Source organism: Coturnix japonica, chromosome 1 (assembly GCF_054131305.1).
Source record: "Coturnix japonica strain WE chromosome 1, WE-NBRP24, whole genome shotgun sequence".
In the NCBI taxonomy this organism is placed as follows: Eukaryota; Metazoa; Chordata; class Aves; order Galliformes; family Phasianidae; genus Coturnix; species Coturnix japonica.
Window position 1 is genome coordinate 63,824,369 of NC_140663.1, and position 24,465 is coordinate 63,848,833.

The 24,465-nt window shown below is 36.7% G+C and overlaps 1 protein-coding gene across 6 annotated transcripts in view; it reads right to left on the reverse strand.

The window, feature by feature from the left end:
• PIK3C2G (phosphatidylinositol-4-phosphate 3-kinase catalytic subunit type 2 gamma) overlaps nt 1–24,465 on the reverse strand; it is a 270,420-nt gene that overhangs the window by 49,965 nt on the left and 195,990 nt on the right. For 5 of the 6 annotated variants that reach the window (XM_015867894.2, XM_085543202.1, XM_085543171.1 and 2 more), the window contains 2 exons: nt 10,469–10,625; nt 3,416–3,525 (listed from right to left, as the gene is read on the reverse strand). The exons of the other annotated variant lie outside the window; for it this stretch is intronic. In XM_015867894.2, the coding sequence (XP_015723380.2) occupies nt 3,416–3,525; nt 10,469–10,625 (267 nt within the window). The remainder of the gene's footprint in view (nt 1–3,415; nt 3,526–10,468; nt 10,626–24,465) is intronic. 6 annotated transcript variants of the gene reach the window in all.

Consider the following 24,465-nt stretch of genomic DNA (forward strand, 5'->3'; position numbering starts at 1 on the left):
CGACAGTGCGACCTTCCAGAAGGCTGCAATCTGTGAGGTTTAACACTGCTGCTCATCAGCTTATAATAGTGAACTGACTCAATGTGAGAAGAGAACAGTACACAGAAACAGGACAAGATTATGTCTGAAGTCAAGAATGAGAGAAAAAGAATTTAGTAAAACAGAATATTTTGCAATTCTGGAAGAATCTGGGCAATGGAGTTAAAACTCTGATATTAATATTCTGCTGGCTAAAAAGGATGCAGAGCAAATTAACATTGTTTTGCAAGGAATAGTTTTGACACCAGCCATCATATCATGCTATTTTTAAGAAACAATTGAGTTTCAATTGAGAAACAAATAGTATTATTGCTCAAATCAAGCTCAGGCAATTGCTAAAAGCAACCTATTTCCATGGAAATAGGGAAATATTTTTCTCATATTTCCACTAGCAAAAGTTTGTGGTTTTGAATAGATATGCTATATGATAGAATCTGAAAGATTACAATAAATACCATGTACTTAGAACATACAGTGTGACTCTCTGTTCGCAGTTTTTAACATTCCAATGACCATACTCCTTATCTAGAAAGGAACTTTTTCAAAGCAATAAAATGTTCTGAAAGTAATTATTGAGAAAAAGCAGCTATGAATTAGAAAGAGTATGAGGGCTACTGGAAGTCATGTTAACAAACAGCAATTCCAATTTCACTTACTTTCTAAAGACAACTAGAAAAAATAGATTCAGGAATAAAGTACAGAGAGACCTTGAGAAGTATGAGATTGGATTTTTTCTCAGCTGGATCTCTGTGCAAAAGGAAAGTAGGAAACATTTTTTTATAAAGGACAGGATAAAGTCAACGTAAGTAATGGTAACATTCCTGGGAGTAGGTCAGAAAATGCTTATATGGAGGGTAAGCCTTGAATAGATCTGGGTACTAAGCCAACCCAAAGACTGCCTGGAAACACTTTTCAGAAATTAAAACACAACTCAACATGAAACCTGGTGTTTTGCCCATGTTTAAACGTGTACAAATGTTAGTTAATGAATGCTTTGAATTAACACAAATAACGTTCAAAAATGAATAGAAATTAGAGTAAACCAAGAAAAAAACAAGAAGTAAAATGAAATCCATAAAAATTCATGAGCTGATGAAAAGAGAACTTGTGCTTACAAATGAGCATATATAATACAAACATACACCAAGAATATTAAAGAAGAAAATATCTGATGTTTCTTGCATGATATAATGCTCTCTTTGGCCAATAACAATTTGAAAGAAACAATAGCCCTAGAGTGTTCACTATGACCAGTAATAAAATGAAAGAAATAAGAACAACAGCGTCAGTGTGTTCACTATAAGCATTTTAGCAGAAAATACTGTTTCAAATATGAATCAACAGCACTGAATGGATCTGTAGCATGATGCCAGTTTTACTGGTAAACATATTTTCAGTGTCAGGTACCACTCTGAAGTCCTTCACTTCCCCCAGCCAAAACACTACAACTACTTCAATAACTTACAAGAAAGTGAGTGGAGATACAGACTTGTCCTGAATCCAGCCCTCATTTTTTACCTTTCAGCTAAGCAAGACTGCAGCGAGTTTAATCCTAACCATAACCTTATCCCTACCAGACTGAAAAGTATGGTGATCCTTTTTACTTCCAAAAGAGTGCTGGGCACTGGCTGAGACACAAATGCTATTTTCACTCTGAAGACTCACATTTGGTTAAGTATAACCTAGTCCTTTTTCTCTAATTAAGAGAAAAGGTATTTCTAGCCATGAGAGACAAAAACAGCTACCCGGATTATGGCAGAATCAAGACTTTCACATTTTAATTAGAAGCTGCATGTTTCCTATTTGAGTGGAAATGTAAGTCTGTAATTTGGAAAAAGTGAAATTTTAAAGGAAAGAATAAAGTAGGAGTTGCCACTAAATGTGAAGCTGTAATTAAATTTTAAATTAAAACAATCTCATTAAGGTGCAAGAGGAAAAGCATCTGAAAATAAATAAAGAAATAAAAGAGTTAAAGGAGAAAAATCTCAGTGTTCTTCTATGTGTAAAGTAATGGAATGACAGTTTTGAGAAGCATCCTCCTTTCTATTCAAAGGTTCTTATCTAAACTCAGGAGGTCTCTGCTTCATCCTTCTCCAAACCTGCAGCCATGGTTTTGGATTCCAATAGTTGTAAAGCACGCATAGAAACACAGTGCAATTCAGACTGGCCAGAATCTTCAGATGAGCATCTGCAATGGTAATGAGAGTGGCTCAGCTGCTCCAGCTGAAGCTTTCATCCTATTTATTCATTGCAGTGCCCTCTTTGGCTGTATTGAAGGGTAGAGTGATTTGCTCTTGCCTCTAGGCGGTTTGTGCAGCACAGAGAGCTCTGCTGCTTCATGAGTGTGTCTTTTAGTGCTCTGAATTTGAAAGGACTCAAAGCCCAGTGCTGTGAACTTGACATGCCCTGCACTTGTGCAGGAAGAGGTCAGAAGGGTAGGACTTGCTGTGCATGAGTATGTTGTGTCCAGGATGCTGTGAATTCATACTGTCCTTTAGAAACCATAGTGTTGTATAGGACAGGCTCTGACAGAGAGATATTCTCATACTGTGCCTAGCATGGGAAAGTGAGTTTCTAAATGCATTCAGTCTCCATCGGCTTCATCTAGAGTATCATCACATAAACAGTTGAAATTACATGTAATGCAGAAAACTGTTTCAGAAGATCATGAGTGCAGGATTCAAACTGATTACATATAGGTTATCTGCATCTCCTCATCAATAATCCCCTGCTATTAACACAAACAAGTAAAAGGTTTCATTATCCTAATACAAATGAAGCATTAAATATACCTCTACTCACACACAGTGCTTTTCTATTATAGATCTGTTAAGTGCTTAGAAGGAAGAATCGTTACATTTTTACAGATGGAGAAACTAGCTACCAGAGAAAGTAACTTGCCTGAAGCAACACAAAACGTCAAAAGAGATCAGAAAAGAAATATAATGTGGGAATTCTAAATCCTCACTCAAGTCAGATGTTTTTATGGGGAAATTTTACTAAACATTCAGCAATCATTATACAGATTTATTCATTCTAAGTGTCTGCAGTCCAAATAGTGTTGTATGGAGCAAGTATACCTAAAAGTGGAGAGAAATGTTGTCTGCAAATAAGCCAGGATGGTTTCACCGTGCCAGATTAATAAAAACTGTAAGCACTGAAAAAGCAGCTTCTTATATATATACCGCAAGTGCACAGCTGTGTGAGAAACTTGAGAAGGCTGGTCTTAAAATGAATAAGGAGAAGACTTTTTAAAAGCAGTCATGTGAAGACCAAGTGTCCTTTTGTGTAATTTCACTGATTACAACCTCTTAACATAACAGCTTCACTTTCTGCCTGAAGGAAATAAACTTTCATTGTTACATTCTATCTTTACCTGGTAAAGTAGCTGGTGGCCTGGAGGTCTGAGTCCTGAGGACGGAGGTTATCATACACATATTTCAAATCCTGAATGCTGTTCAGCTCAGGCAATCCTGCATGCAGCATCTTTACAAGAAAAAAGTCCACCATTACTCTGTTGTACTATATAAAATAAATTTAAAGTAAATGAGGCTAAGAATAGGAAGGACTTCTAAAACACAAGGTTTTGCTGAACTTTAAAGTTGTTTTGGAGCTATAGCAATGCCTGGAATGAACAAACTGCATTGCAAATCATCACACTGAGATACCAGAAGGAGTCACTGATCAAAATCAACGGTCTATTTTAGTAATTTATTTTCTATTCAGATAGGATGATCTCAATACATGCATTGCTAATCTTCCTTCACAGCCTTTTAATGATACTAAAGGGAAAGCAACAAAATGCTGGGCCAAATCAGCCACCTGAATAGAAGCCGCATTGCTTTTTGCTCACAATATTATCCAAATCCTAACACAATTTAGTGCAACATCACCTTCTCATCTATAATTACTGCTTCCATTATCACCAGTCTAGACTCCTCCTGTAAAAGGATTGTGTATTCCATATATGACCTTTCAAGACAATGGAGGAGAAAGGTTCCCTTACTCATTGACTCATAACAGGAGCCTTGACCTTGGTATTCAGAACTGCCCTCTGATGAAGCACATCATGCCCTGTGTATTATGATTGGAATTGTTCTAGTTAGTTGGCCAGGTTTGGTTCAAAAAATAAATAATCCAAATATTTCCCTTGCAAAATTACAACTCAATTGGCAGTGTAGACAACTGAGTGTATTCAATTGCTCATACATCTCTCTCCATGCATCGTAAAATGTCAACAACTAAAATTATTTTTACTCAATTCAAAACTGACTTATTTTTCTCAATGATTACAGTAAGTGGAGAATGATGGTTCTTTGTGTGTGATAGAGGAAAAAAACAACCAAGCACTTCTTCACACTGCACAGAATGAAACGTGAATTTGCAGTCAATGGTGAGCATTCTTGATATTTATGTCTGATACGGGCAGAAAGGCCCACAGAGTTTTTTGGATAACAGCAAAGAAAAAAAGGGAACACTGCTTTTATTTTAAGGTTTCGTTGAGAGAAATAGAGGAAAGGGGAAAAGGATTTTTTGGGGGGTCCTTTTCCTTATTCCTCTAATCTTCTCAACATTTAAAAGTAAAAATACAAAATTCTGTATATATTCTTTTTTGGATTATCAGAAACATCTTGCTTCCTATCAGGCCCAGCCAATAGTATCACTGGACAGTTAGATTACTGCCTCACTGATTAGCAAGGAACAGAATGCTCAATGAAGTGAACATAAGCAGCATATTTTCTTGACTAGGTAAAACCTGGTAAGTGAATTGAGAACAGGGACAATAACAACATTCAGCACTTAGGGACTATTTATGTCTCCAACTCATTTATAAAATAGAACTTCTGTCCCCTTTTAAAATTAAAAAGAGTTGTTGCATAGACAAATTAAGCTTCTTTCATTGTATTAGAAAAGGGAATAATTTCAGATATGAATATGATCTTTAGCCATTTGCTAAAGTAAGAATTGTCTTCATCTGGGCTGTACCTACATAGTACTGAAAGCTGGCTGCTTTGTCCTTCTTGCTCCACATGGCATATCTTGTTTCCAGTCCCTTGGTGGACTTCTGAAACTGGCTAGTGATACTAGACGCTAATTAGACAAGGCATAAAAGAACTGTTCAGAAAATAACTACAGGTTGTTTAAGGAAACTCAAATGTCACCAGCTGCCTAGGTTTAAGTGTCTGCAATGATCCCCTCACTTGCTCACATGTATATCTTTACCTAATACACTTGATATTTTCAGGCCTTCATACTCACTGAGTGCAGACGCCTGTGCTTTGTTTGGGCCTGAATTCAGAGCTGGTGTGTGAATCTTAGCTCACCACCCCATAAAAAATGAATAGTCTTGATACGTGCTTCCCACAAGCAGATCCCCAATACAAGGATCACAGAATCACAGAATTGTAGGGGTTGGAAGGGACCTCCAGAGATCATTGAGTCCAACCCCCCTGCCAAAGCAGGCTCCCTACACCACATCACACAGGTAGGCGTCCAGGTGGGTCTTGAATATCTCCAGAGAAGGAGACTCCACCACCTCCCTGGGCAGCCTGTTCCAGTGCTCCGTCACCCTCACTGTAAAGAAGTTCTTCTGCACATTCGTGTGGAACTTCCTATGCTGTAGTTTCATCCTATTACCCCTAGTCCTATCCCCACGCACTACTGAAAAGAAACCAGTCTCACCACTATGGCTCCCACACCTCAGGTATTTATAAACCTGGATCAAGTCCCCTCTCAGCCTTCTTTTCTCAAGGCTAAACAGACCCAGTTCCCTAAGTCTCTCCTCATAGGGGAGATGCTCCAGGCCTTTCACCATCTTAGTGGCCCTCTGCTGGACTTTTTCCAAGAGATCCCTGTCTTTTTTGTAATGGGGAACCCAGAACTGGACACAATATTCCAGATCAGGCCTCACCAGGACAGAGGAGAAAGTAGATGTTTCCTGATCTTCTCTTCTCAAACAGTATTTTTGAATTTTAAGAAGCTGCTGTGTCTTGTTTGGAGATAGGAGTCTCAAGATCTAGTTCTGCTCTGTCTAGGCACTGCCTCCTGTATTACAGTATTAGCTCTATTTCTTGATCCAGTAAGTGGATCAGTTACTCAATTTTGCACTTTTTTAAATGATTCAGAAGGTGTTTGTCTCCTTCTATCACTCTGTTTAATAGTTCACATCAGTTCTTCAATGAGATCAAAGCTGATGAACTACAAGCATTTATACAGCTAACTCTGTAGGCAGATTCTTGGGTCACCCACAGATGTTTCTGCTTTTGAAAATGGTGGAAACTTCATGGATTATTTCTTACTCCCAGATGATGTTGGTAACAGTTCTAGAAACACGCTGCTCACCACTAAGAGAAAGCATTATAACCCAAACAGGGCCAAAATAATTTATGGTTCACAAACATAGATTGCTAGAAACCATGGGCAGTTACTGATCATCCAGAGCACAGGACATGGCACAGGATGTCATGTGGGATGGTGTTAAATGCTTTACACTAGTCCAGGCAGATGACATCAGTTGGTCTTCCTTTATCCACTGATGCTGTAACTCCATCATGAATGGGCACCAAGTCTGACAAGCACAATTTGTTCCTGGTGAAGCCATCTTTTATTACCATGTGCCTTAGTAGGTCCTTCAGGAGTATCTGCTCCATGATCTCGCCTAGCACAGATGTAAGACTGACTGGCCTCAGCATCCTTCATACCCCTTATGATCAGGTCTCCAGTTTTCTTCCAGAGAGGGCCCATGTTTTCCCCAGCTTTATTTTTGTCACTGTTATACCTGTAGGCTTTCTTCTTGCTCCATTTATGTCTCTGGATAGAAGTAATTCTTTCTGGGTTTTATCTTTCCTAACCAGATCCCTGGCTGCTCAGACAACTCCTTTGTAGCCTTCCCAGGTAACTCATTCCTTCTTCCACTCCCATAGACTTTATTTCTGAAGAGGTCAAAGTCTGCTCTCCTGAAGTCCTGAGTAGCAAGGTCACTGTGTATCCTCTTTGATGTCCTGAAGATTTTGAACTCCACCATTTTGTGATCACTGCAGCCAAAGCTGTTCTCGAGCTTCACATTACTCACCAGTCACCTCTTGTTGGTGAAGACAAGGTTCAGCACAGCATCTTTTCTCATGGGTTCTGATACAAGTTGGAAGTTATTATCAGAGCATTTGAGGAATATCTTCGATTGCTGGTGCCTTGCTGTGTTGTCCTTACAACAGATATCAGGCTGGCTGAAGTCCCCCATGAGAACAATGTTTTGTAAACACAAAGCTGCTCCTATCTGTTTATAGAAGGTCTGCATCCACTTGGTCTTCCTGATCAGGTGGCCTGTAGCAGACCCCCCACTACAACGTGTCCTTCCCCTGCCTTCCATTTAACCCACTAGCTCTCTTTCAGCTCCTTATCCATACCCAGGTGGAGCTCCATGGACTCTGGCTGGTCACTGATGTAGAGGGCAATGCCTTCTCTCCTTCTCTTGCCTGCCTTTTCCTACATTCCAGCTGAGAGAGTCAGCTCACTGTCTTAGTAATGCTAATGACATCACAGCCCTGCAGACATGCACATGCCTGCAATGCCTGTAATTGCAACAGGATGGAGATCAATGGTGAGTGATATTCCTCTGTCTTGGAACAGGTGCTGTTTAATATCTTAATCAACTACATCTAAGTGGGATTGAGTGCACCCTCCGCAAGTCTGTGGATGACACCAAGCTGTGTGGTGCAGGCAACATGCACAAGAGATGAGATGCCATCCAGAGAGACCTAGACCAGCTTGAACAGTGGGCTCAGGAGAACCTCATAAGTTACAACAAAGCTAAGTGCACTGTCTTGCACCTGGGTCATGGTAACACCCAGTATAAGTATCAGCCGGGGGATGTAAGGGTAGAGCACAGCTCTGCTAAAAGGGACTTGGGGACACTAGTGGATATGAACCAGAAATGTATTCTTGCAGCCCAGAAAGTCAACCATATCCTAAGCCAGATTAATAAATAAATTAATAAATAAATAATAATAGTCAGATGATCAGAGAGCGGGAGCACCTCTTCTACAAGGAAAGGTTGAGGGAAATGGGTTTGTTTAGCTTGGAGAAAAAAAGGCTCTGGGGAAACCTCATTGTGGCCTTCCAATACTTGAAGGAAGCATATAAAGAGGAGAGGCAGTGGCTGTTTATAAGGGTGGGTAGTGATATGACAAGGGGGAATGGTTTTAAACTGAGACAGGGGAGGTTTAGGTTAGATATTAGGAGGAAGTTTTTCACACCAAGGGTGATGTCACACCGGAACAGGTTGCTCACCAAGGTTGTGGATGCTCTATCCCTGGAGGCATTCAAGTCCAGGTTGGATGTGGCTCTGCACAGCCTGGTCTAGTGGTTGGAAACCCTGCTTGTGGCAAGGGGGTTGAAACTACATGAACATTATGGTCCTTTTCAACCCAGGTCATTCTATGATTCTATGGTCCCTATGAAAAGAAGTGTGGCTAGCAGTGCAAGGGAGGTTATTCTGCCTTTCTGCTCTGCACTGGTGAAACCTCACCTGGAGTACTGCATCCAAACATGGAGTCCTCAGTATAGGAGAGATCCAGAGGAGGGCCACAAAAATGATTCCCCCCTGTGAGGACAGACTGAGAGAGCTGGGGCTGTTCAGCCTGGATAAGGCTCTGGGGAGTCTATAGAGGCCTTTCAAGTATCTAAAGTGGGGCAATAAGAAAGAAGGGACAAACCCTCTATCAGGGTCTGTTGTGAGAGGACAAGGGGAAATGATTTCAAACTAAAACAGGGGAGATTTAGACTAAGTATAAGGAAAAGGTTTTTTATGATAAGGGTGGTGAGGCTCTGAAACAGGTTGCCCAGACATGCTGATGGCCTGTCCTTGGAGCTCTGAACAACCTGATCTAGCTATGGAAGTACTTGCAGACTGCAGGTGGGTTGGAAAAATGACTTTTAAAGGTTCCTTCCACCTCAAACAATTCTATGATTCTATGAATCTGATTCTATGACTATTACTTCTCCTCAAAGATCAGGAGAAACGGAATAAGATGCAACATGCCCTGAATACAGAGAAACCTAAGTTTTCTTCAGAAAAAGTTAGCTAGTCATTTCAGAGCTCCTGCTGGGAACATTTTCTTTCTATTATCCCAGAGTAATCTAACAGCAGCATCTCTGCAGATTGCAGAAGTGACTGACTGCACTGAGGACCAGGAGATGGGCAGATCATGTAGCTGTATTTGCAGACTGCAGTTTTAGACAATTTGTCCAGAAATGCAAACTGCTGCAGATGAGAGTGAATTGGTGCTCCTGAGTTTTTCTGAGATTTTTTCACCCTAATCTAAGCAGTATTTCCTAGAACTGCTTTCTGCAGTGCTTGCAGCTAATAGGGTTGGGAAGGAGGGTTAAGTGTTTTGGGGCAGTCTCTCCTATTCTGTAGAGGGCAATCACTCATTGTACCTCTACGTGAGAGTCCATGAACAAAGCAGAGCAATTATGAAATTCCTGCTGTTTCTCCCTGCTCTGTTGCAGAAACTGGAGATGATAGAACTGTGTTAACAGAGCAAAATGTCGGTTATGCTCTAGCCTCATCAAGGATTCCATTTATAACCTTGAATAGAATTCTTCATGCAAAAGCCAGTTACCTAGGTTTTGCATTAGATCCTGGTCATAACTTTTGGATTAATATTCTTAGTAAGCATCTAAACAAATATTAATTAATTCAATATTTTAATTCAACCTGCAAGAGGGGAAAATGATTAAACTTTCATACACAAGTAAATAGCAACATAAAGAAGTTATGGAATCTGATTCAGCACATGAATCAGTATGAATACTTAAGGAAAAAAACAAACAAACAAACAACCCAAAGATCTTAAAGAACTATATAAAAAGATTTTAATATCTGTTTTAGAATGGGTCATTCTCTTTCTTTTCTGTCTGACATCCTGAGAAGGGCGTATGGAACTGTGCATAAAATCCTTCCAGTGGCATCACTGTTAGCTTCAGTACTGCTATATATTCTTACATCAGCCAGTTAGTAAAATATTTGCTGCACTTTGTCTCACTGTAACAATGAACAAGATTAGTAAACAACTGCTTGAAAACCTAAAAAACCAAAGAAACAAACAAAAACCCAACACAGTGATATTTCTGAATCTCAAACCTGCACCCAGGTTCTTTCATAGTTTTCTGCTATTTTGTAAAAAAGAATGCATTAAAAGAAGGAGAGGAGGAGGAGGAGGGGGAGCCAGGCAGCTTAGCTTTTCTTAACTCAGAAATCAGCACACGAAATCATGTAGTTTCTTTGCTTAGGAAATGCCAGCACTAACATTTTGTGAGAGCAGCTGATACTGCTTCAGCCCACAGTGCTACAGGAGGCAGCAGAGAAATATTAAAAGGGAAGAAGACACTAGAGGAAATTGATTTTTGGTTTCATCCTCAAACTTCTTACCATCTCCAGCAGGTTTAAGAGTAACTGGCTGTGTTTCCTGACTATATTATATGCTCGACAACAAAGCTCCACAAACTCTTGAAAACGCTGTGGGTTTTTTCCACCTTCTGTGATGAAATACTCCATCTCTGATGTGAAGATGAAGGGAGCTCGGTCCCTTGAAAAGAGAACAATTACAAAAGAAATTTCACTTGAAACAGCAAATTATGCAAGGCAGTTAATATTGTAACTCTTTATTCACATTTGTTTTTCACTCTTCTTTCCTCAGGTGTAGACAGGTCTATTTCTCTGCTTGGTATCCCTGACTAATTAGGGCAGAGACAGGTCACGCAGCAAGAGCTTGCTAGTAAGAAAGACAACAACTTAAAAGTTTGGGGCATGCTTATTTTTCCTTAGGCTTTATATATGTATATTTATTTATTCATTTATTCACATGCTTTTAAATCTCACTGCTTCAATTTCTTGACTACTTCCTGAAAGCGAATCTGGAAACAGGTTCTCTCCAAGTGTTGAAATTCTTAAAGGTTGTTCTCAAACAGGATGGGATATAAATATCAACTCCCTTCTCGGCAAGAAGTGCATTTTTAAAAAAAGATACAAAGCCACAATCCAAATCCAACAAAAATATATAACATATGATGCTATCTTTAAATACACACCATTCTGAAGGGATGTTTCTGACTTGAGTTACAGCAGAACAAACTCAAATACATTCTCTTGTTTCCTGTACACTTACTCTATATTCACCCTAGAGTAAATGAGGTGCTGAATCTGAAAATGTGTCTTGCCTTTTTTCTTATCACTAGCAATGTTTGTGACTATAGCATACTATTGAAGTAAAAAGCCTATTAGCCAGGTTTCTGCTAACAATCCTATCATTTTATAGTTTCAGAAAGGAATGATATACTGCGAACTAGCACAGATAAAACTACCACAGTGATTTGCTCACCATAACTACGTATATAGATGTATGAAAACAGATTAAAGGTCTATATCCCAAGGAAATATATGCAATGAGCTTGTCCTTAAATCAAAATAAACTTGAGTTAAGGAAACACTGGGTATTTGAATACAGAAACAGAGTTCAAAATGTTTGTTTCTTGCTAAAATGTGAGCTGAGTCTACTCTGCTTAATGGTTCATTTCTAACAGAGACAAAGAATCTTTCATAGGAGATTTCCTCATTTTCCTACAAAAATGTTTATATTGTATTACTGTAGATAGTTCAGATGCCATGAGATTCTAGTCTGCATCTGGAAGGGTTTGTTAAAAGAAATGCTCAGGTGACCTTCTTTCTGGATTTTTTTTTTTGGTTGTTTACATATAAGCCAACTTTGAAAACAGACCTCCTAAAATTGTTTTCCATCACAAAGCTCTCTAGCTTATCATTTGAGATATTACTCCAGTTCATTAGTACTAGTACTACTATTAGTATTAAGAAACATGAAGATCCACTATTTTCATTCTTATGTGTCCACATTTTTTTTGTATATTGTAAGAGGTGATTTTATAGTGCGACAGTTATACTCACTAAGACAGTTTTGTGTGGGTTTATTCTGTAGCTCTCAAAGAATTACAAAACTTATTCTATTACTGATCTCAGAGAGCGTGATTTTCCCAGAACCCCACATTTTCCCAGATGTTTTGAAAACAAATCTCAGTTTCTTATTTATAACCTTTGAGCTAAAATATCCCAAATCAAGACTCTTTCTTTGGTTTGGATTTGGGAGCTCTAAACGCTCAATAACTGTCTTCAGAATTCATATTTGATTTTTGCTGTCCAACTGCATCAAGAGACACAATTCCACTATGAAGTCATAGTCTTTTCTGAGAGTCCAAGTATCCCGAATTAACCTACTCAAGCTGAAAACAAGACAGTGCAAGCAGAAATTACTTGACTGGAAGAAATATAGTCTTTAACATTGTTGGGCTGGGCTGCAGGCCAACTTCCCAATAATGCAATGACTGCAACATTATTCAGTTTCCTTTGCATTACTGCTAAAAGATCTATTTGAACATATAACTGATATGTTAGCATTTATATTATTTACAGATTAATTTTACTTGTGAGATAATTTTAAGCAGTTTTACAACATGATTAATTTCTTTAGTATTAAGACATTTGTTTCTAAGTCTTGTCCTCCTATATTAACCTGTAAAATATGATACAGAGATTTGCTTTCCATATCAGAGTATTTAAGCCTGATTTTGCTCAGGGTCTTCTGATATAAGAGCTTCTCCCATAATGTAACCCCTGCAATAAGTCAGTCACTGAAGTTCTCTGCATGTCTCTAAGTAAGTTGTCTGCTCAAACAGGCAGCACTTTGCAATTGAAAGAAAAACTATAAAAACAGTTTAATATTGGAGACAAGATCCACTAGAAGGAACAAAAGAGTCATTTTTCATGATAATATTTAAAAGCAAAGTTGCAGTGGGAAGAGATGCTTACTCACTGAACATTAAGGATTATGAAAATACAATCAACAGCCTGAATGTCTGTATAAAGAGGCAAAATGTTTGCTATTTTCACAGACTCCTTTGGAATACAACATTATGAAAGGAGTACTCTAAAATTACTCCAGAAAAATTGCAGTCAAGTGCAAGTCACTATCCATTTTGCATAGCAAAATTTGCATCAGCAAACAATAGAGGCTGCTTTACCTTCCATAAGAAAAAAGCAATGGCTGCCCTGGTTTTACATGAGTAGTCTAATTTATAAACGGATAAACATGCAGATGAACCTCATCGAGGTGTACAGTCTGTGTTTCTATGTTTAATCCATCTCTAACTAACATCCTTCTCTATGGTTTACAGCTTAGATGGTATTGCAGGTGACATTTACAGAGAAGATTTGCAAATAACCAAAAGTTTGGTAATAATAACCATGACATTCATCACTCATTTGGACATATAGCTACTACATCATTTGTTTATATGAAATTACCTGAAAAATCTAAGCATGAAATACTTTATTCCCCAAAACATACTCAAGATCACAGCTAAGCCTTATAATACCTTACATCCATAGGATGCTCAGACTAATGACTCCATACTACAGTCAATGGGACAATAACGCTTTGGCCCAAAATATGAATCTATTACAAATTTGTATTTCCATGAAGTTAATGAAATGGCTTACATTTCAAATTAAAAAGAAAAAAAGAAAAAAAAAGGTCTTCAAGAGAGAATTAGTATGACTTGAGGTATACTACAGATGTACAGTGTATAATATCTCCACGATGATTTAATCAATCATATCTTTCTTTCTTTTCTCCCCCTCCCTCCACTAAAGACCTAGAAAAGATTAATGAGCCCTTTGGTTTTACATAATAAATCAGTCAAAAGAGGCAACATCTCAATATATAACAGAGCCAGAGTGCAGGTCTAGACATTAAAGAGTTTTAATTTACTATAGGTATGACTAAAGAGTTTACTCAAGTCATTCAGGGAAAAGTAAGGCTAGTTTTATGTTTTAGTTGATTGTTGTGTTTTTTTTCCCTTCAGTACTACTTTCAGAGATTTAAGATTTTGATGGGAATGTGCTTTATGGTTCCTCTGGAGATGAAAAATGTTTGGATAATATGTTATGAGAGAGAGGAAAGAAGGGAAACCTCAAGATCACTTTGAAAAAACAAACTTAGTTTGGGGTGATGGGAAAACTTACTGTGACTTCACTGTAGGCTAGAAATATGTTGTATTCTTAGAAGATCAGCAAGATCATCAGGATTTGTTACGAAACAGTAGATGTTACCCAATTAACTAAGCTCATAAGATAAACAATGGCTTCAGCCTTCCCTACTATGAATCTTATGGTGTATGACATTTTAAAAAGATACACTGACTTCATTTAATATTAAGTAGCAAAAATATATTAGATAATCAACAAGAAATGAGCTATGTCCCAATCCAATCCAAACTTACTAGTAGTGTTGTTATCGTTGTTTAAATCACAGTAAAACAATTAGAACAAAACAGATGAGTTTTTTAGATGTAGTTCACATTGTCATCACATAGACTACAGAAAGTGATAAAACATCCAGAACTGTTTAACAGTTTAAAAATCAGCTGCTCAGTAGCACATACCACATATATTCCCTGTCTACTTTAAAACTTCATAGGCTGAATCAAGAGTGATTTATAGTATTCAGCACAACTATGTGGAATTTTGATGTATACATTAAAATAGGAGTTTTTAGGGAATGTTTGAATGCTGACATCTTCTGCTGTGCAGCAAAAGCTGAAAACTTATGGAAGAAAATACACACACAATGAATAAGACTTCTTATTTCTCTAAGCTAAATGAAGATACTTAATCACAGTAGTTGTATACTTACATACATGTATATATATATTTGTAAACATGGAATAAACAGGAGCAAAAATTGTCCCTTGTATATATTACAGAATGAAAAAGTAAACAACTGCATGGTACAATTTATCTTCAGTTAGCTTCAGCAAGCATACAGAGTCATAAAAAATATGCCTAGAAGGGTGACCATATGAGATACTTGATCTTCCTGCTTACCAGGACAAGATCAACCATAAACAAGCTTCTGAGATGCTTGTTTATCTTATTCTCAAAAACAGAGTTCTTCTACAATCTCCCTATCAGATTTCCATTCCAGTATCTCCCTCAAGGAACTTTTTTCTTAATGTCTAGTATAACCTTGCTGCACTTTAATTCCATTAATTCTTGCTCTTTTCTAAGGGAACATGAAGTACTTGTCATCTTAACAGCAGCCTCTAATGTATTCACAGATTTTTATTATGTCTGTCTTCAATCTTCTGTAGAGAATTGTTTCAGTCTTTTCTCATATGTTTTGTTTTCCAGTTGTCTGGTAATTTTAATTAACTTTGTCTGGACTCCTTGTAATTGGACCATATCTTTTTGAAAGTAAAATGTTGAAAGTATTCCAGATTTACCAGTGTCACGTGAAACAATATGATTACTTCATATTTCATGCTTTATAATTCAATATTCTATCATCAATTCTTATTTAACCTTGTGTATCTCTTAGATACATTTCTGAAAAACTATGTATCACTGCTAACTAACTTTCAGCATGGTCAGAAGATCTTATACAGGTCAACAATCTTACTCTCTATCACAGCATACTAGTTGATAAAGAAAATACTGCAAGATGTCAATCACCTCATAAACTCTATAGAATAATAGAATCATAGAATGACCAGGGTTGAAAAGGAATACAATGATCATGTAGTTCCAACACCCTTACCACAAGCAGGGTTGCCAGCCACCAGACCAGGCTGTCCACAGCCACATCCAACCTGGCCTTGAATGCCTCCAGGGATGGGGCATCCACAACCTCCTTGAGCAACCTGTTCCAGTGCGTCACCACTCGCTGTGTGAAAAATCTCCTCCTAATATCTAACCTAACCTCCCCTGTCTCAGTTTAAAACCAGTCCCCCTTGTCCAATCACTGTCCACCGTTATTAACAGCCGCTGCCGCTCTTGTTGATACGCTCCCTTCAAGTACTGAAAGGCCACAATGAGGTCTCCCCAGAGTGTTTTCTTCTCCAGGATAAACAATCCCAGTTCCCTGAACCTTTCCTCATAGAAGAGGTGCTCCTGCCCTCTGATCATCATAGTTATCCTCCCCTGCACTCCTTCTAAGAGCTCTGTGTCTTTCTTGTCCCAGTACAGGCCTGGATGCAGTAGGTGGCACATTACTTGGTGTACTGTGGTGTACTGTGGTATGTTACTTGGTGTATCCTCCCATCTTGACAATGAAACACAGGCAGACAGTTTCCCCAAATTATTGGTAAAGCAGTTCTGCACTTTTAATAAAACATAAACGCTTTGGTTGCTGGGCATGACAGCAGTTCTCCCATTGACTTCAGTTATAGTTGTTATCATAGTATCATTGGCTTCTATTGGAAATCTATGTTCAGATTTGTTTAGAAAACATCTAGTTTCTGTTTATTTTACTGAAGAAATATTGCAAACTGTTCCACAGATAGGTGTCTGCTTCTGAAAAGAGTAAAAAAAAACACCTCTTGCTGATACTTTATTTCTCTGATCATCAAAAACTGAATTATAACATCCACGTCTAAACAAAAAAAAACAGTCTAAATTTTAATTGCCAAAATAATCACAGTGCTTTAGCATGGAACAGAAAAGTGAATTAGCAAGTTTTAAACAGTTCTACACCTTGTACCCTCAAACAAACAAACAAACAAAAACCCCACATCACCACCACACACACACACACAAAAAGCAAAAACGACAAAAATCACCACAAATCAATAAAACAATGCATTTTTTTACTGAAAGTTTTACCCTGAATTTAGTTTTTTATAGCTTATATTTCCAGTAACAAACAGACAGAGACTCACTTGGCTCAACAGGGAACTCATGACTAAGCTTCAAGGCAAAAAGATATAGGAAGTGGAAGCAAGGAACAAAATACATAAACTCTACCTGGGCATGCAGAAATGGTGTTAGGAAAACCAAAGCTCAACTAGAATTAAAACTGACAGTGAACATGAAGGGAAAGAAAAACAACTGATACGTCAGTAGTAAAATAATGATCAGGCTGATGGAAGTAAGCTTGTTTGTCTATGGAAAGAGAAGGCTTTCAGGAGACCAAACAGCAATATTTAAATGTCTATAGGAGACTAGGAAAATAATGGAGCCAGGCAAGAATAAGGGACAAAGGTCTAAAATTGAAACAGCTGAGGTTCTGACTGACCATAATGGAAAGAAAGAACTCTTCATTATGAGGATAATTAAATAGTGGAACAGGATGACCAGAGAGATTGTCCTGGGAGGTTTTCAGGATTCAGCTGGATAAGACCATAGGTAAACAGGACTGAATTCAGTGTCAAAGCATTCATAGTTCAGGTAAACTACATCTATATAATATTTTTTACCATTCTTCAACCAAATGACTAGAAATCTATAACTGACAAGAAAGTTTTAACTCTATTTTCTGCCATTTCTACTACTGTCCAAGATATTTACTGGATTAAAAGTTCTACTTGCAAATTTGTAACCTCCCTTCTGAGTATAGTTTCACTCATCTCTTTGTGATACAATATGATATGATCTATTTTTAGAGGAATAAATATTGATGTGGAAGGAATCTCCTACAATTCTTAGGCAACTGAGGACCCTATGACCTTATTTATTCATTGCATTTCTTCTTCTTAATATCAACTTTGCTATTATATTTATTTTTGATTATTAGAATCTAGATGCAAGCTTTCCAGTAAAATCACTATATTATACATACCTACAGTTTTGATCAGTAGTAATTATAAGATTTTGCACGTTGAACTGGCCTATTCTAGAAGATTTATCTGTGCCCATAAGTAATTGAATTGGTTACATGGAGATTAAATCATACTTAACCGATGTGGTAGAAAACAAGCTGTAATCCTTGCTTAAGGTAAGGGCTCTGATTTATCATTCTGTTAACATCCATTTTCCCCATATAATCTGAGACATGGTAACTGTGCCCCTATGCCTGTCCAAAGTGCAAAGAATGTCACTCAACTGAAATGTCTTTCACAGTGGGCCAAGTGAAGTTACTGAAATGGAAATTTGAGTACATCTGTTCCCATAGGATTACTATGCAAAGTTACAGTATAGGTAAGACAAATACAGACAGCTAAGGTTAGACATGGTCACAGTTCTCAATGTAGACCTAACATTTGCTGCGTGTATCGCCACCAGGGACTTATTTAGAACCTTACCTTGTAACAAGAAAACTGGCAAAAGACTCATGATGGGAAAGCAGAAACTAGTCTGGGTCATCTGTTGCTGGTTTTCACACTGACTGCATTTTCCTAGTCTCCACTGTGATTACTAGTTATTCTGAAATTTGACCACAGAATTTATTCATGCACATCAGAATTTCAGTCTTGTACAGTCACATACTTTGGAAGAATCCCAAAATAGATTCTCCCTACAAGATGTATTCAAAGAACATACATGTCCTGGCTGAAACCCTTCATCTCTTACTGACTAATTTAAAAGCACTACTGTGTCCAGGACTACTGTGTCCAGACACATTCTGGGGCTTCAAGCCAGGGCACATATTTTGAGAGGCACATATGAAGCAGCTTGTACTCCAAGTCACTAGCAACCAGACTGCATAACAAGGTATATTTAAGTTCTCTATTTACTTTACATTCAGTACCAGTATTGGAAAATGTTTAGTTCAGCTTTTCTGATGCCTTCATATCATTTTCTATGACTATCACATTTTCCAGATTTGTTAGGAATTTATTACTAACCATATGGATAGTTGAGAGTTAATTCACAAGGAGATTGTAACAATTCCTCTGGCTAATGGAGATTGCTGCCCAACTACTTTTTGTGTTCTGACTGTTTCTCATCAGTGAAAAAAACAAAAATGATGGGAGTAGGGATGGGATTTCAAATCTCAAGACCTCAAAGATGCCTTAAAACAAGTGCGTTTATATCTCACACTGACTAATTAATCAGCTAACAGGTCTTTTCTGTATGGGATGACTATTTGGGAAAGATAGTAGTAGATGTCTGATGGAGTTTTGTATTCCAAAAACAGAAGAATAAATCAGTGATGAAGAAGCTGAAATTTCTTTGAGCAGGGGATGAAATCCTACATGAATTAAATATGTCAGTATGCTTTCCACTTAAGGATGAAGGACAAAGAGGTAATATGCAGAACAAGCAGAAATAGATACCACGACCAAGCTACAGAGATTAATTTAAAAGTGCTTGATATACACAGACTGTGTGTGAAAGCAACTCTCCCTGAATATAAATAGGTATGTAAAATGCTTTTGGAGAAACAGATGCTACAATAAAATGTTTCTGAGAGAGGAAGAAAGAGAAAATGCCTCTGTGAACAGTTATACTTCAGAAAGAATAACAAATAAAATCATATAATCAAAGTGAACATCATGTCTTTTTTTCTTTTATTTCTGTTTAATTGTTAAACTTTCTGTTTGGAGTCATGATTTAAAGAAATTAACATAGTAGCTGAGAAAAAAATAGGAGGAAGGGGAGAATGAAATCTCTAAAATGGGAAGGTGATAGAGAGTCACTGAAATAACTTCTGTGATAAATCTTGAAAGTAAAAGGAATTCCACTGGTGGTTCTAAAGGCATCAAATAGTTTATCTAGCCAAAATAACTGTTGCCAAGAATACATGATAGCTCCTTCAGGAAAGCAGCTATTCCTAAAGACTGGATAGTACCTAATGCTGTGACTCAGCAGAATGAAAAGCCAGGATGGACCCTGTGAGTAATGACAAATGGGACTGGGTTCCAGGGAACTCGATGGAGCAGAACAGTGCACTCAGATGATCAGAACTGGACAGGGTCAAATCAGTACAGGGACGGCATGGGAAAAACAAACAAACATGTCCTCCTAAAAGTCTTTTCAAAGTCTTGGCACTTTGAAAAAGATAACAAATTGAATCGAGAATACCAAGTGGACAGGGAATATAATTTACTCATAAAGGTTTAACTGAATGCTCTCCACAGAGGCTATTATTGAAAATAAACACACACTATTCAGGACTGACAATTAGAGAAAGCAGCAAAACAGCAACAATAAATGCCACTGTTCAAAGCAGACAAAGAGAACAGCAATGCATCCAAACCTCAGGACTGCAAATTGTACTGTTCGGTCTTGATTTGTGCTGTTGGTGTTTAACTTACGGCAATTAGAGGTGCTTAACTTCAGAAGTGAACTTCTCATAAATTAAAGCCTCTTTAGGCCTTTTCAGGCCTCTATCACCCTTTCAGGTGATACCACTTCACCTTTATGTCTTTCATGCATATTTCACCATTTGGTCTTTATGCAAAGACTTATGTGTATGACTAACTTTAAACACCAGTATAATCTTATTAAGACCACTGGGAATACTAATGCTTTATGTCATGAAAGTGAAATTAAATCTTTCCAGGATTTCTCTCAGAGATTTTTGAAGGGTAACATAGAGGAAGTGCTGAAAGTGGATACTGCCTTTTATACTTCACATAAACTACTAACTCCAGATTGATCATACAGGAAAAATAAATATAATGTGCAGAAAATAAAATATTAAGCAGGCACACTCAAACATTTATAATGATTATTTATTTATTTATTTTTAGCAAGCAAAACAGGCCAGCCAAAAGGAAGACTTTGAATATTAATCAGTTTTTTTTTCAACTTTTATTTTCACATTCAAGGCTTTTCCTTTGAGGAGTAACGTTTAAATATACTTATATGTATAAGTATATATATACATATATATACACACATTTATATATGTGTGTATATAAATATATAATATATAACAAAATTTATTATATAAATAATAATTTATATATAATTAAATATATATATTTCAAATACTTATCTTCCTTTTTCCATTATTTTCCTAAAAGTAGAAAAAGTAATCATGGAGATACAGCTGTAGGTTTTTTAGTTTGTTTTTCCTCTGTATAGATTCCAACTTTGACATTTTAGAAAGAAATTACTTAAAAAATGCATTTCTTCAAATAAACTATTCCACAAAATCTAAAATCAATTTTATTAATACTAAAAATGAAACGTGTTACTTATTAAATAAGATGAGATAATTTTCTTTATGCTCAGACTTTCTTAAGTGCTTTTTGGTATAGAAAATTTAGTGATGTAAGAAGTGTGGGAAACATCATTTTCCCATATTTTTGAAACTTCCTTCAAAAAACCCAGTGGAATAGTTAGACTGCCTCCAGTAATTAACTTTGCAGAAGAAAACCAACTTAGCAGATGTAACTTCTGGGAAAACCCTGCCAACATGAAGGATTAGTTTGGCAAAAAGATAAGTGTCTCTGTGATTCAGATCAGGGAAAACAAAGATCTGTGATTGGTTATTTGAAATAAAAACAACAACCAGACACAAGTTATCACAATGTGAATATAGCATGCATAAAGCATGAGCTGTACTATTATCTTGCCATCAGCTTTCACACTACGTATCATTGACAAAAAAAAATATAGTAGTTCTGGAAATGACTGGTAGGGGAAAGGATGAGACTGGTAAAGATTGGACTAGGTCAGTTATTACAGAATTCAAATAAATATCTTACCAATTAAAATATCATCAATTAAAAAATGTTAAAAAATGTTAAAAAAAAAAAAAAAAAAGTGGCCAGCACTAAAAAGAAAAAAACTAAATCAAAGAAAGCATAGCAAGTACAGCCATGAGCCTGGCACCTTTTTCCATGCCATTTGATGACTGCCTTACTTCCATATGATTAACTGGATAATAGTACACCTGTTTCACTCAGAGTGGGTCTTAGAAGGTGATAGCCATGGAATAGCCAGTAATGAAAGAACAGGACAGTTAAACTAAATTATTGAAGTTTCTTCATGCAGTTTAAAGTGAATCTGAACAATTCAGTACTTTAGGGTAATATAGGGTCAAATGCAGTGGCTGGATTAGAAAATGAAAGAAGTGGAATTTTATTAGCACTAACAAAATGTGTTGTTTAGTATGATTTAAAAATTAAATAAATGAAGTCTCATTTTCAAAATGAGTTTCCTGGTGGGAATTTGGGAATAGCTCCTCTGCCAAGCTCTCTCATGATGCTTTCGGTTAGATATGCCTCCCTTCAGTGCTCTTGCAAAATATTAGCTCCCTGACCCATGTAAAAATAGGTTGTTATTACTACTTAAGATATTTGTCTCTGGGATGGTACAGGGAACTAGAAAAGACAAAATAATCCTGATTAGTCTTCCCTCTGAAAACAGTAAGTGCTGAACCACTGTCTTCTGCCTTGGACTCAAAACTGGGCAGGTTTATTGGGCACCTTTTAATAATGAGGGGAAGAAATTGAAAAATTCACTAAACACTTGCAAGGATGTTATGCAATCATGAATGCAAAAATGAGCATGACTGCATGAATTATATAATCTCCAAAGGATACTCTGAAGACTCACATTGGATTTCATAGAATGAACCACAGCCCATGCATGAGAGTGTGGGATTCTCAAAGCTACTGTGTATACCTTTATTTATGTCAGAGTTAATGCTCCATGTTAGGAATGCTGGAGAAGACCTATTCTCAGGAATGTTTATGAGAAATAAGATTTTGTTACTGTCAAAAAAAACTCACTGAAAACAGACTGGATAACTTTTGCAAGAAAGATATCTTCCTAAATTTAGAAAGGAGAGTCCATTTTCTATCATTATAGTAAGCTACACAAATGTATTCATTTGCATAGCTTTTTGTTATTGTTTTTATTTATTTTTTTTAGGGATTTGCATTTGACACTTGATTCTTTAAAGCTACCTGCAGAACTTTACAAGTATGTACATAGCATCTACTTTATAAAAAGAAACAAAAAAACCCAAGGGTCAACTCAAATAATCCCAAATATCTGAAATTACTTAGTTACTGTTCTATCAATATTATTTTAGGATCATAAAATCATTTGATAGTGCAAAGAATTCTAATAAAAATTTAATACAGAGAAGTGTTAAAAGTAGAGCCCAAAACTACCTCAGGATTTGCCTTGGATGGATAGAAACAGCACTGAGCATTTTAAACTGAGTGAGCCTGAATTTTATGGGAAATAGAAATGTCATATGCATGTTTCTGTGTTACGTATAATATGTTTCATTTCTTGAAGCTGCATTCAGCTCATGAGAAACATAGTCATTCATCTCATACTTACTCAGCTGCATGCAGGTTTAGGGAAGACCCATTATGTTCACAACCTAAAGAAAGTATGAGTATTTGTTTTGCTGAGGAATCATGAGGGAATTAAGTAGAGGTCCTAAAATGCCAATTATCATTTTATTTTATGGCATAAAAGTAATATACTGCATAGAGAAACAGGAAAAAAAAAAAGGCTACTGTTTATGGATGTTACTACAATATAAGTCATATTTATAGTCTTATTTACACAGTGTATTAAGACTGAATTGTAAAACACTAAAATAAAAATCTACTTTTATTATTGTATTGCTATTACATAATTTATGCTTAAATTTGATTGCTTTGTATCTGCTTATACTTTGTTGGTCCTGACTTTCAGTCCCACTAAATAATTCCTTGCTCATGGGAAAATACTACTGAGGAAAATTTCTATTATGCTCTAAAAGAAGGTTTCCTTGAGTGAGGGAGGCAACATTTAACTGAGTGTGCCCAAGTATCTTTTTTTTTATAGCTCTGTTCTGTATTATTATTTCTCTAGCAAGTAAGTAGAATTAAAAGAACATATCTTGAATTACTGATGATAATTCTGAGCACTGCAGCTAAATCTTTTGACTGTCTAGTTCGGGGAGTATTTATTAGCCTCATCAGCTTCCCTCATATCAATATTCCCACAGTAATTTCTGTCTCACACACAGAGGTAGTGTAAAATAGTCAAAGGCAAGCTTAAAAAAAATAGCAAGAAAACAAAGAAAACAAAAGAAAGATTAACTGAAACTATTGATTCAAGTACTAGTTCTGGAAACTATTAAGAAACATGGAGAAAAGTAATTCTCCGCATATATCTTGTCATTATTAAGTATCATTCATCCATTTCCTATTTAACAGTTTCTTCATGTACCGTACACACTAGAATGATCCAGCCTATTTTTAAAAAATATTATTTATTATTTTATTAATCCCCCTATAGCATGTCCACAGCAGGAACTAGAATACATGATCACGCTCTTTTGTTTATACTTATCATCATATAGGCATCAGAGATAGATACAAAAAGAACAGTCACAGTCTTGTCTAAGTAAAACAAGATAATTGCAAAATAGAACCTGACCTTCAGAATCTTTGAAAGATGATGAAAAGATTGCAGTTTCACCTACAGAGGCATAATGCAATCACTTTTCATGTCTAATTGGAAAATTTGGGTTATTCTCTCAATATGGAAAAGGAGTTGTCAATTAGACACACATATGGTTTGGCATTCATTATAGAAACATTGCTAAAGAAACAATGGAAAACAGAATCTTTTTGACATAGGCCAGTCTACTATTCTGTTCACTACCCAAGTTAATC